This window comes from Coregonus lavaretus (genome assembly GCF_964263955.1).
Source record: "Coregonus lavaretus genome assembly, chromosome: 10".
In the NCBI taxonomy this organism is placed as follows: Eukaryota; Metazoa; Chordata; class Actinopteri; order Salmoniformes; family Salmonidae; genus Coregonus; species Coregonus lavaretus.
In genome coordinates, this window is record NC_139997.1 from 6,913,567 (window position 1) to 6,926,066 (window position 12,500).

Below are 12,500 nucleotides of genomic sequence, written 5' to 3' on the forward strand. Positions count from 1 at the left end.
TGGCAGCCAGCCAGGACGGGGTTGTGCCGGCTTCAACGCTCATGGGTCTCCAGTGCGCCTCCAAGGTCCAGTATATCCTGCTCCGGTTCTAGTCCTGTACGGCCCATTCTGCTCCTCGCACCAAGCCAGTGGTGTGTGTCCCCAGTCCGGCCCGACCCGTTCTGCTCCTCGCACCAAGCCAGTGGTGCGTGTCGCCAGCCCGGGTACGACCCGTACCTGCTCCCCGCACCAAGCCAGTGGTGTGTGTCCCCAGTCCGGCCCGGCCCGTTCCTGCCTCCTCGCACCAGACCAGTGGTGCGTGTTCCCTGTCCGGCCCGGCCCGTCTTGTTCCTCGCACCAAGCCAGTGGTGCGTGTTCCCAGTCCGGTACGGCCCGTGCCTGCTCCCGCACAGCCAGTGGTGGTGTCGCCAGTCCGGCTCCAGCCCGTTCCTGCTCCTCGCACCAGACCAGTGGTGGTGTTCCAGTCCGGTAGGCCGTGCCTGCTCCCCCCACCAGCCAGTGGTGCGTGTTCCCAGTCCGGCCCGTCCCGTTCCTGCTCCCCGCACCAAGCAGTAGTGCGTGTCGTTAGTCCGGCCCGGCCCGTTCCTGTTCCCCGCACCAAGCCAGTAGTGCGTGTCGCCAGTCCGGCCCGGCCCGTCCTGTTCCTCGCACCAGACCTGTGGAGCATGTTCCTAGTCCGTTCGGCCCATGCCTGCTCCTCGCACCAGACCAGTGGTGCGTGTGTCCAGTCCGGCACGGCCCGTGCCCGTTCCACCGGTGCCCAGTCCAGCTCCGGTCAGCGGCTCCACTCTGGAGCCAGAGCAGTCCGCTCCACCGGGGTTTAGTCCAGCTCCGGTCAGCAGCTCCACTCTGGAGCCAGAGCAGTCCGCTCCACCGGTGCCCGGTCCATCTCCGGTCAGCGGCTCCAGTCCAGACCCAGATGTCAGCCCCTCTCCAGGTTCGGGTCTCCCACACCAGGGTCCAGACAGGGCTTGGTGTATCGTGGGAGGAAGGAGAGGGGAAGCATCGCACCGAAGTCCAGACCAGACCAGACCAGGGGCTCAACGGGGAGGCTGAGAGAATGTGGTCGTCACGCCCGGATCCGCCTCCGAGGCGGAATGCCCACCCGACCCCTACCCTGTTATGTCAGGTTTGTGCGGTCGGATCCGCACTTTGGGGGGGGGGGTACTGTCACGCCCTGACTCAGGGGACTCTAGTATGTGAGTCAGGGTGTGGAGTTCTATGTTGTTATTTCTAAGTTCTTTCATTCTAGGTGTTGTATTTCTATGTTTGGCCGGGTGTGATTCCCAATCAGAGACAGCTGTCGCTCGTTGTCTCTGATTGGGGATCATACTTAGGCAGCCTGTTGGCATTCATTAGTTGTGGGATCTTGTTCCGTGTTAGAGGCTTGTATTGTGTTTAGCCTGAGGACTTCACGGTTCTTGGTTTGTTGTTTTGTTCGTGTGTTTATTCAGTTTAATAAACATGTACGCATTTCACGCTGCGCCTTGGTCTGACCCGTCCTTAAACGAAGTGACAGCGAGGTTGAATTGAGGTACAGTAATGGTAGTACAGGTGCAATGCTTAACCATCTGAAAGGGACGCACGTGAGACCCAACCGTTGCTGGCAGCAGCGCTACTGCATTGTCAATTCAAGAGGGATTTTATGCATTTTTCTTACCGTTTAACAGAAAACCAATAACTTTTCCCAGTTGTCACATCCCTAGGCCTAACTGAGTTTCCACTGGGCAGCTGAAATCTATCCAGACTGGCTGGTCATAAATTGACACCATTCTCACTAACCCTCTCATATTTGCATGGACTTTATGGTGCCAGTGATAATCTTTGTGAGCTGGCCTGGGATGTCATGGTACTGTAGATGTTGTTCTGTCTAACACTTCCCCTGTTCCCTGAGGGCTTGTATACTGTTCATGTTCAGTAGGCTACACCACCTTAGCAAAACGTTTTGTAACGGAAAACAAAAAAGTGTCTGCTGATGTCACAGGGTACTAGTCCAGAGGACAGGGTTTCCCCCCATGTGCCGCCACCGGCTTTGTGTCTGCGCCTGTTGGCAAGACGACCTGGCAGAATGGGTTTGCCCGCGAACGCTGGCACAGGGTTCAGGGAGACACGTCTCTCAGGCTCTCCATACTTTTCCTGTATCAACCAATGATGTGTGGTAGTGTTCCACTGTTAGTGTGTGTGGTTGTGTAAGCCAAGGTCCACTGCTTGCCCTGGGTAAGCCCTCTGTTCCCCAGCCTGGGCTGCCAGATCAGGTTTCATGTGCTGATTCTTGTACACCTTCCCATTTACACCAGAGATCTGTATATAATGACGAGATGCTCATGTCTCCACTCTAATAATGGGAGTCGTTGTCCCAAAGGCGGGAAGGCAGGTGACAAGCTTAGGTCCAAAATAAGCCCATAGAAATGCATTGGGCTTATTTTGGACAGATTTTGGTGAGAGTGAAACCTCTCGTTTCACCTCTTCCACTCTGTTTACACACACACACATTATTGCTTACTGTTTGAAATGCAGTATATATGACCTTTATTGTACACAAAGCCTATTTAGAGAACATATTTTTTTTAAATGAGCCAGATATCATGAATAATCCATACATTTGAAAAAATCTAGATATGATTTTTAGGCCGTATCGCCCAACCCTATGGTAAGGCTACATTAATACTGTATGGTGAGGTGACTGGGGTGGAATGAAAGAGATGTCTTTCTGGGTCAGTATTAATAGTTTGTACTGTAGGTGATAAAGGCAGAGAATAGAGGTTAGATGATACCGTCACCCAGAGATGAAGTGACTTTGTGTTAGAGGAGAGAGTAAACCACCACAGGGCTGCTGCAGGACATGAGTCTGTCTGTCCTCGTGCTTCTCTGGGCACACACCCCATCCTCTGCCGCCTGCGTTTTGCTTCCCTTTCATTTGAATTAAGCAGTTCGAGTCCTTTCTAAGCCCTTGTTTGCACACAGAGTGCTTGAGGCTGTCTTGTGGACGACTGGGTTGTTCCTAGTCAGGTAAAGACATGTCTGCTAGAGGGTTATAGGTTAGTGTGTGTGTGTGGTGTGTGCATCTGTGCCTGTGTCGCTTTCTGAGGGAGAGATTAAGGGCAGTAGTTTTCAGGGCAGCAGTGTAACTGAATGCTTTTACTTCTCTCTGGGATCACAGAGGATCTAGCTTTCAATTTCAATCTCGACAGTCATGTCTCATGTTACTCCCATATTTCTCCCAGCAACAGAGCGCTATTCATATGCTGATCAGGCACTATGAGAATGTGTTGATTTTAGCCTTCGGACCAAATGGCACCCTACTCCCTCCCTATAAAGTGCACTACTTTTGACCAGGGCCCATAGGGGGATGCATCCCTAGTATTTTTCCCTCTCAGCTGTTCCTGTGGACTCACAGGAAAGGGAGAGAGATTATTCTTCATCGCCTGAAAGGTTTTTCCCTTCTCACCAGCGGTTGGAACTGAAATTATTTTCCAATCGTTTAGTTCTGAACAGAACCACAATTGTTTTTGTTCCGTTCCACTGTTTCTGACCAGCAAAATAAAGTAATGAACAGGTTGGAACCCTGAAAAAGTACCGGTTTGTATCCTTCCCTTTTAACCTGTGAAATCAACAGTTTTTTACATTTAGCTCATTTAAATGACTTCACCAACCAGTGCAGATAGAGCAGGTAAGCTAGTTGTTTACATGCGTGATGGACAGAGAAGTGTAGCCTATGGCGCAAGATGTGACTGAAATGTTATGGGTGGGGAGAGAGGGTTGAGGAGCAGGCTTGAAGCGCTAGGCATCTTATGATATGCATTATCTGAATTAGGTCCACAGAATTATACAGAGGAGTAGTGGCTTCTATGAAGGAACTTCGAATGTCGTTTGAGCTAGCTAGCTAACAAGCTTGTGTGTGCAGTGCGGCACCAGAATTAAAAACATGTCTTACCTTTTTGTATTTAATAAATCCAACGTGAAACGTGATAACTAGGCCTATAGTATCCTTAACTAGCAATGAACAAGTTAATCCATTCTTCTTCTCTTTCCCTATCTTCTCCCGCTTCTAACGTCAGTACTGTAGCCTGTGCTTCAGAGGGGGGCGGGGCAGGTAGTCTAAACGCGCACACACTGGCAAAGATTTTCAGCTTGCAGGCAGACGCTGGAATATGTTTCTGAGTGACAGAGGGCTTTGCCAGCCTTTTTTTTTTTTTTTGTGGGACTAGAAAAAAATGCCTGGAACGTAGAAGATTGTTATTAACCGGTTTCCATGCTTTTAAAATAACTTATTTTCCGCAACAGTATGGATCACTTTCGTTCCCGGTTCCTTTTCTGTTCTAGCAAAATTAATTATTTTCCGGTTTCAACCCCTGCTAATCTGTTCTGTTCCCTGAACTGGTTCCAAACCCTGCTTCCCACACACTGTAACCCAAGGCTGTCGTTGGGGTGGATGAGGCGGCTGCATTAAGTCTGACAAATGACTTGAGAGAGGCACTGATGAAATAATCAAATTACATGAAATGGAATGTTACATTCAGTCACTCCCTTGTGGTTGTCTTGGAGGGAAGGGGACACCAGACCACAATCCGCCAGCCAGCCAGCCAGGCAGGCAGGCAGTGAGTCTGTAGTAGGGTATGGGGCAGAGGGGGGGGGGTGTGACTGTAACCACTGGATCAAAACACTGACTGGCTGACTGCCTTATGTAGTCAACTTGTTTCAGGCAGAGAGAAGGCCGTTCTTTCTACTCAGCTCCGCAGCATGCAGTCAGCCCCCCCCCCCCCCCCCCCAAATCAAGATAAATGACATAAAACACAATGGAAAAATACTTTGCAGTACCTTAAATTATATCATGGGCAGGAGACCCAATTCATCTCCATCGTACTTTTGAAGTTGATGGGTCATTTATAACAAAAAAGTTGGATATTGCCAATCATTTCAATGACTATTTCACTAGTAAAGTGGAAAACCTCAGAAGTGAAATGACAACATTGAACAGTGAACCATCCTATTGTTGTTTAAAGGTGTAGTAATGAAAGACAAGGATTGCTGTTTTGAATTTGGTCAAATAAGTGTGGGAGAGGTGGAACAACTGTTAACCATCAATAGTGGTCCTCTGTAGCTCAGCTGGTAGAGCACGGCGCTTGTAACGCCAAGGTAGTGGGTTCGATCCCCGGGACCACCCATACACAAAATAATGTATGCACGCATGACTGTAAATCGCTTTGGATAAAAGCGTCTGCTAAATGGCTTATTATTATTATTATTATTATTATTATTATTATTATTTATAATGATAAGCCATCAGGTATAGACAACCTTAATGTGAAACTAATCAGTTTGCTGCCTGCTTCTAGTAAACCAATGGAGAGAATTGTGTTAGACCAAATACAATGCTATTTTTCAGAGAACAAGGTAACTACTGACTTTCAGCATGCATCTAGAGAAAGGCACTGAACTTCTACTGTACTGACTCAGATGACCGATGATTTGGTTAAAATAAATGGAGAATCAGATGATAGTTGGAAGATCATTGTTAGATTTCAGTACAGCCTTTGATGTTATTGATCATATATTGTTATAAACTCTCTTGCTATGGCTTTACATCACCTGCCATTACATGGTTGGAGAGTTATATATCCAATAGGTCCCAGAGATTGTTCTTCAGTGAAATCTTCTCTAATATCAGATATGTACAGTGCCATGTCCCTGGCTCTTCTCTGTTTTTACAAATTATCTGCCACTGGTCTTACACAAAGCTAGAATGACTATGTGTGCGGAAGATTCCACACTCTACATGTCAGCACCCAAAGCCAGTGACCAAACTGAAATTCTAAATAAGTATTTACAGTCAGTATCAGAATGGGTGATATAATAATAAACTGGTCTTAAATGTATCTAAAACTAAAAGCACTGTATTTGTTTAAAAACATGACCTACATGTCAACTGGAATTGTGCATAAAGGGTGTCACCATTGAGCAAGTTGAGGAAGATGAACTCCTAGGTATAACATTGTGTGTGTCAATTATCATGGTCAAGTTATATTGACAAAGTTGTTGTGAAGATGGGGAGGGGTATCTCTGTTTATAAAAAATATGTTCTGTGTTTTTGACACACAAATCAACTGTTCTAGTTGTTCAGGCTCTAGTCTTGTCCCATCTTGATTACTGTCCGGTTCAGTGGAGGCTCCTCAGAGTAGGAAGGGGAGGACAATCCTCAGTGAATTTCATAAAAATAGTGGAACATTAAAGTTATCCTTTTTAGATAAAACTATACTAAATATATTCACGTCACTAAAACACACTGTTTTGCAGTGAAGGTCTACAGTAGCCTCAGCAGCACTCTGTAGGGTAGCACCATGGTGTAGCCGGAGGACCGCTAGTTTCCATCCTCCTCTGGGTACATTGACTTCAATACAAAACTTAGGAGGCTCATGGTTCTCACTCCCTTCCATAGACTTACACATTAATTATGACAACTTCCGGAGGATGTCCTCCAACCTATCAGAGCTCTTGCAGCATGAGCTGATATGTTCATATGTTGTCCACCCAATCTAGTACTGAACGCATAAGCTACAGTTAGTTTAGCCTTCTCAAACACCCAGCTCAAACAGAGAGGGATGCTATGTTAGCTAGCTGGCTATGGCTATCCAACACGGGAACTCTTCCAAGTCAAGGTAAGCTTTTGGTTGTATTAATTTATTGCCAACGGGGCCCGCCTGTGTAACTGCTGAACTGCTTGCTGACTGTACACTGTACTGCATGATTGTAGCGGGTTTGTAGCTGTGTTGACGTTAGCTAATATGGAGACAACGATGTAGGCTGTGTGTAGCGGTTATCAGTTATGATAGGAAGTTTTGGCTTGGAAAGGTTTTTTCAAAGAAGGACCTAGCAAAGCTGCAGTTGACTCAAAACAGAGCAGCACGCCCTGCCCTTAACTGCACATACAGAACTAACATGAACAACATGCATGCCAGTCTTTCCTGGCTGAGGGTTGATGAGAGATTAACTGCTTCTCTTCTAGTTTTTAAGAGAAATATTACTGTGATGAACATTCCAGATTGTCTGCATAATCAAATAACATGCATACCCCACATGACATGCCTTCAGGGGTCTCTTGACAGTTTGAGGTAAAATATATCACCAATTACTGTTCCAAAAGGAATTTAAAGGAAAACATTTCTCAGATCTTTAACCTAACGGTGGCGCTCTAAACATGCGCAAACTCTGTCTGATTCCCAGTTCGTCCACTAGATGGCAGTAGGAGATCGCATTATGTATTTTGGCCACTTGAAACCAGTTGCTTCTGGTTTGGGTATTGAGTCACTGCCAAAATGGCTCAATGGATTTTCAAGGCTGACATCTTAAAATGACCTTGGCAATCAGGGCTTTCAAGTTATGGAGGGTTGATGAAAAAAATGTATGCACTCACTAACTGTAAGTCGCTCTGGATAAGAGCGTCTGCTAAATGACTAAAATGTAAAATTGAGTTTTTTGTTGTTGAAATAAGACACAGACAGGTGAGGAAACTTCAAACTTCTTTTCCCGTTCACTTTTCCTATTGTAAACGATGAGCTAGCTAAACGGAGCATTTGAAGGATGCATTCAAGGTAATGTGAATGGAGAAGGAAATGCATTGCTTTACAATGACCATCAGGCAATACCTTTTCCATGCATACTAAATGCTTTTGATGACTTGACCTACATTGCATACTCTATGAATATGGCCTTTATGGGGGAGGGGGGAGCTTATGACATTGCCAGCAGTAAGATTTGAGTTCGATTTCCAAAAAGACAAGGCCTGTAGCTTTTAAAAGGTTTGTCACTTTCTATTTTCTGATGAAATGTATTTGGGGGAGGGGGTACCCCCCAAACTCACCAGGCCCCTCAGAGTTTAACTAGTTAAAAAAAAAAAAAATGAAACATCTCATGGCACAATAGGGACTGTGAATGACACAGACACACTATATCACACTCCAACACAATCTACACAAACATTATTATTTTAGTTGTATTGTTTGTATACCATTGTATTTTACATTGGTGTGACTGTCCTTTGTTACTTGTCATGTTTTGTTTTTTGTGTGGTCCCCTGCAAGAATTGCTGCTGCAAAAGCTAATTGGGATACCAGTAAACCACCCCATGTCTCTCTTCTCTCTCTCTCATACACTCTCTCTCTTTATCTCTCTCTTTATCTCTCTCTTTATCTCTCTCTCTCTCTTTATCTCTCTCTCTCTCTCTCTCTCTCTCTCTCTCTCTCTCTCTCTCTCTCTCTCTCTCTCTCTCTCTCTCTCTCTCTCTCTCTCTCTCTCTCTCTCTCTCTCTCTCTCTCTCTCTCTCTCTCTCTCTCTCTCTCTCTCTCTCTCTCTCTCTCTCTCTCTCTCTCTCTCTCTCTCTCTCCCCCCCACGTTACAGTATTGATGGTTAGACATTCATCATGTAAATGGTCTCCAGACTCGGCAGCAGTCACAGACCTATCTCCATTTATTACCCCACACCGCTAACTGTTGATTAGAATATATTGGATCCTTACTGTCCATTCTCCTCCCTCATAGATATTAGAAATAGGTCTTCTTGACAATACAATCAGCATTGCATAGCACATGTTCTGCATTCTCTGCAGAGGACGAGTTGATATGGTATTGATCTTCCTCTCTCTGCAGGATGAGTGGGATCACAGTAGTAATAGCAGTACAGGGTCCAGGCCCAGCTCAGGTTCAAGGCCTGGTTCAGGCTCCAGGTCCGGTAGCAGAGGGAGGAACAACCAGTTCAGAGGGCCAGCCAAGGTACAGGTAACTACCAAACCATACTACAGCTTTTATATCAGACCACCACCACACCCTAACCGCCCCTCCCCAACCCTAACCCCCACAAACACAGTATTATCAAGGTACTGGTAACTAACCATACTGCTGCTTTTACATCAGACCACCAACACCACCACAGAACCCCCACACCAGCTGTGGACGGTGGAGGAAGAAATCAGAGGACGGGGCTCTCTTCCAGCCAGTATGAGCGCATCGTCCGATTTCTTCCTCCACCGGCCACCTCTGCCCCACGCACAGTAATATGTCCTGTTTCGCTCTCTTTTGTCCCAAGGGACCAATAAGAAAGCTACTGCAGGCTTCTGCACCACGTGATTTACTATCAGAGGTCATCAGGGGTCGTAAGGACATTCCCCACCCTCTCTTATCATGCATCACCTTACTGAAGAGGGGTATAATATGCTGTGCATGAAAAGTCTTCAATGGTACTGGCTTACCTTGTTCCATGTTATGTAATGTTGGGTTAATGCAGGGTTTGGGGCAGAGGGGGTGGGGGAGGGGCAACATGCCCTCTGGTTCTTCTGTCAGGCTCCAGGATGTCTCTCCCTGAGGAGTTGTGTGTCTGCTCCATTGAGATAGATAGAGGACTCAATATGCCATAATGGCACAGATACAAATATGATCTATCTCTATGGTCATCTCTGTCCCCCCCCCTCTTTCAGAGGTCTGGCATTCCCTCTGCATTCCTTCCCTATGGGAAAACACATCAGTAATTTACCAACATACAGTACATGTTGTGACGGACCAGCTAAAGATTTACTGCAGTATTTGTGTCCCAGAAATGTTTGTTTCCAAATAATGTCCCTCCCGTCCCTCTCACCACAGGAGGTTGGTGGCACCTTCATTGGGGAGGACAGGCTCGCGGTAATGGCTGGAGCAGAGTGAGTGGAGGACAGGCTCGCGGTAATGGCTGGAGCAGAGTGAGTGGAATGGTATCAAACACATGGTTTCCATGGTTTCCATGTGTTTGATGCCATTCCATTTGCTCCGTTCCAGACATTATTATGAGCCGTCCTCCACTCACCAGCCTCCACTGCCTCTCAAGTAGTAATAATAAGTGACGGGATGATTATCTTTCCACTGAAGGGGACTTGAACTAATGCTACATCAATGTCAGGGTGTGTTAGTATGCAGGTTGAGTGTTATTTCAATTTAGCACTGTGACAATAAAGAGAACCCTTTTGATCACTATTAAGCTGTAGTAGTAGTAGTAAACGTGTTCTGTATAGTGATGTACAGGTAATACATTGTTGTAATAAGTTGTGTGTTGTCTTTCAGAACGGGAACAGAGAAGGGTCATTTGACATCCTGGGTACTGATATCTGGGCTGCTAACACCATGGACTCTCATGGGTATGTCATGCACACTGTTGACTCATACTCCACCCACACACCCCCATCACAACACACACACTGAGGATGACTCCTATTACATATGAATGATATCTCTAGCTAATACAGATGCATAGCTAGTCAAGTGCGTTTACTTCAATAGGCTTCTCCATGGCATTGTGTTATGGGATGGATGGCTATAAAGGAGAGATTAATAGCGGTATTCGGTTTTTGTAACAGTACTCGCTGCTGTCTTATCCATATACAGTGGGGGAAAAAAGTATTTAGTCAGCCACCAATTGTGCAAGTTCTCCCACTTAAAAAGATGGGAGAGGCCTGTAATTTTCATCATAGGTACACGTCAACTATGACAGACAAATTGAGAAAAGAAAATCCAGAAAATCACATTGTAGGATTTTTAATGAATTTATTTGCTAATTATGGTGGAAAATAAGTATTTGGTCACCTACAAACAAGCAAGATTTCTGGCTCTCACAGACCTGTAACAACTTCTTTAAGAGGCTCCTCTGTCCTCCACTCGTTACCTGTATTAATGGCACCTGTTTGAACTTGTTATCAGTATAAAAGACACCTGTCCACAACCTCAAACAGTCACACTCCAAACTCCACTATGGCCAAGACCAAAGAGCTGTCAAAGGACACCAGAAACAAAATTGTAGACCTGCACCAGGCTGGGAAGACTGAATCTGCAATAGGTAAGCAGCTTGGTTTGAAGAAATCAACTGTGGGAGCAATTATTAGGAAATGGAAGACATACAAGACCACTGATAATCTCTCTCGATCTGGGGCTCCACGCAAGATCTCACCCCGTGGGGTCAAAATGATCACAAGAACGGTGAGCAAAAATCCCAGAACCACATGGGGGGACCTAGTGAATGACCTGCAGAGAGCTGGGACCAAAGTAACAAAGCCTACCATCAGTAACACACTACGCCGCCAGGGACTCAAATCCTGCAGTGCCAGACGTGTCCCCCTGCTTAAGCCAGTACATGTCCAGGCCCGTCTGAAGTTTGCTAGAGTGCATTTGGATGATCCAGAAGAGGATTGGGAGAATGTCATATGGTCAGATGAAACCAAAATATAACTTTTTGGTAAAAACTCAACTCGTCGTGTTTGGAGGACAAAGAATGCTGAGTTGCATCCAAAGAACACCATACCTACTGTGAAGCATGGGGGTGGAAACATCATGCTTTGGGGCTGTTTTTCTGCAAAGGGACCAGGGCGACTGATCCGTGTAAAGGAAAGAATGAATGGGGCCATGTATCGTGAGATTTTGAGTGAAAACCTCCTTCCATCAGCAAGGGCATTGAAGATGAAACGTGGCTGGGTCTTTCAGCATGACAATGATCCCAAACACACCGCCCGGGCAACGAAGGAGTGGCTTCGTAAGAAGCATTTCAAGGTCCTGGAGTGGCCTAGCCAGTCTCCAGATCTCAACCCCATAGAAAATCTTTGGAGGGAGTTGAAAGTCCGTGTTGCCCAGCGACAGCCCCAAAACATCACTGCTCTAGAGGAGATCTGCATGGAGGAATGGGCCAAAATACCAGCAACAGTGTGTGAAAGCCTTGTGAAGACTTACAGAAAACGTTTGACCTGTGTCATTGCCAACAAAGGGTATATAACAAAGTATTGAGAAACGTTTGTTATTGACCAAATACTTATTTTACACCATCATTTGCAAATAAATTCATTAAAAATCCTACAATGTGATTTTCTGGATTTTTTTTCCTCATTTTGTCTGTCATAGTTGACGTGTACCTATGATGAAAATTACAGGCCTCTCTCATCTTTTTAAGTGGGAGAACTTGCACAATTGGTGGCTGACTAAATACTTTTTTCCCCCACTGTATGTGTGTATATGTATGTATGTATGTATGTATGTATGTATGTATGTATGTATGTATGTATGTGTGTATATATATATATATATATATATGTGTGTGTGTGTGTGTGTGTGTGTGTGTGTTTGTATGCATGTATGTGTGTATATATATATGTGTGTTTGTATGTATGTGTATATATGTGTATATCTATATGTGTGTGTATGTATGTGTATATATATACAGTGGGGAGAACAAGTATTTGATACACTGCCGATTTTGCAGGTTTTCCTACTTACAAAGCATGTAGAGGTCTGTAATTTTTATCATAGGTACACTTCAACTGTGAGAGACGGAATCTAAAACAAAAATCCAGAAAATCACATTGTATGATTTTTATGTAATTAATTTGCATTTTATTGCATGACATAAGTATTTGATACATCAGAAAAGCAGAACTTAATATTTGGTACAGAAACCTTTGTTTGCAATTACAGAGATCATACGTTTCCTGTAGGTCTTG

At 45.2% G+C, this 12,500-nt stretch overlaps 1 protein-coding gene across 1 annotated transcript in view; it reads left to right on the top strand.

The window, feature by feature from the left end:
- The window catches only part of LOC311135807 (CBP80/20-dependent translation initiation factor-like), a gene marked incomplete at its 3' end in the record, with an annotated part of 115,612 nt that overhangs the window by 33,426 nt on the left and 69,686 nt on the right, over window positions 1-12,500 (top strand). Inside the window, exons 4-5 of the mRNA XM_084169848.1 lie at window positions 8,644-8,766; window positions 10,084-10,157. Of these exons, the coding sequence (XP_084025974.1) occupies window positions 8,644-8,766; window positions 10,084-10,157 (197 nt within the window). The remainder of the gene's footprint in view (window positions 1-8,643; window positions 8,767-10,083; window positions 10,158-12,500) is intronic.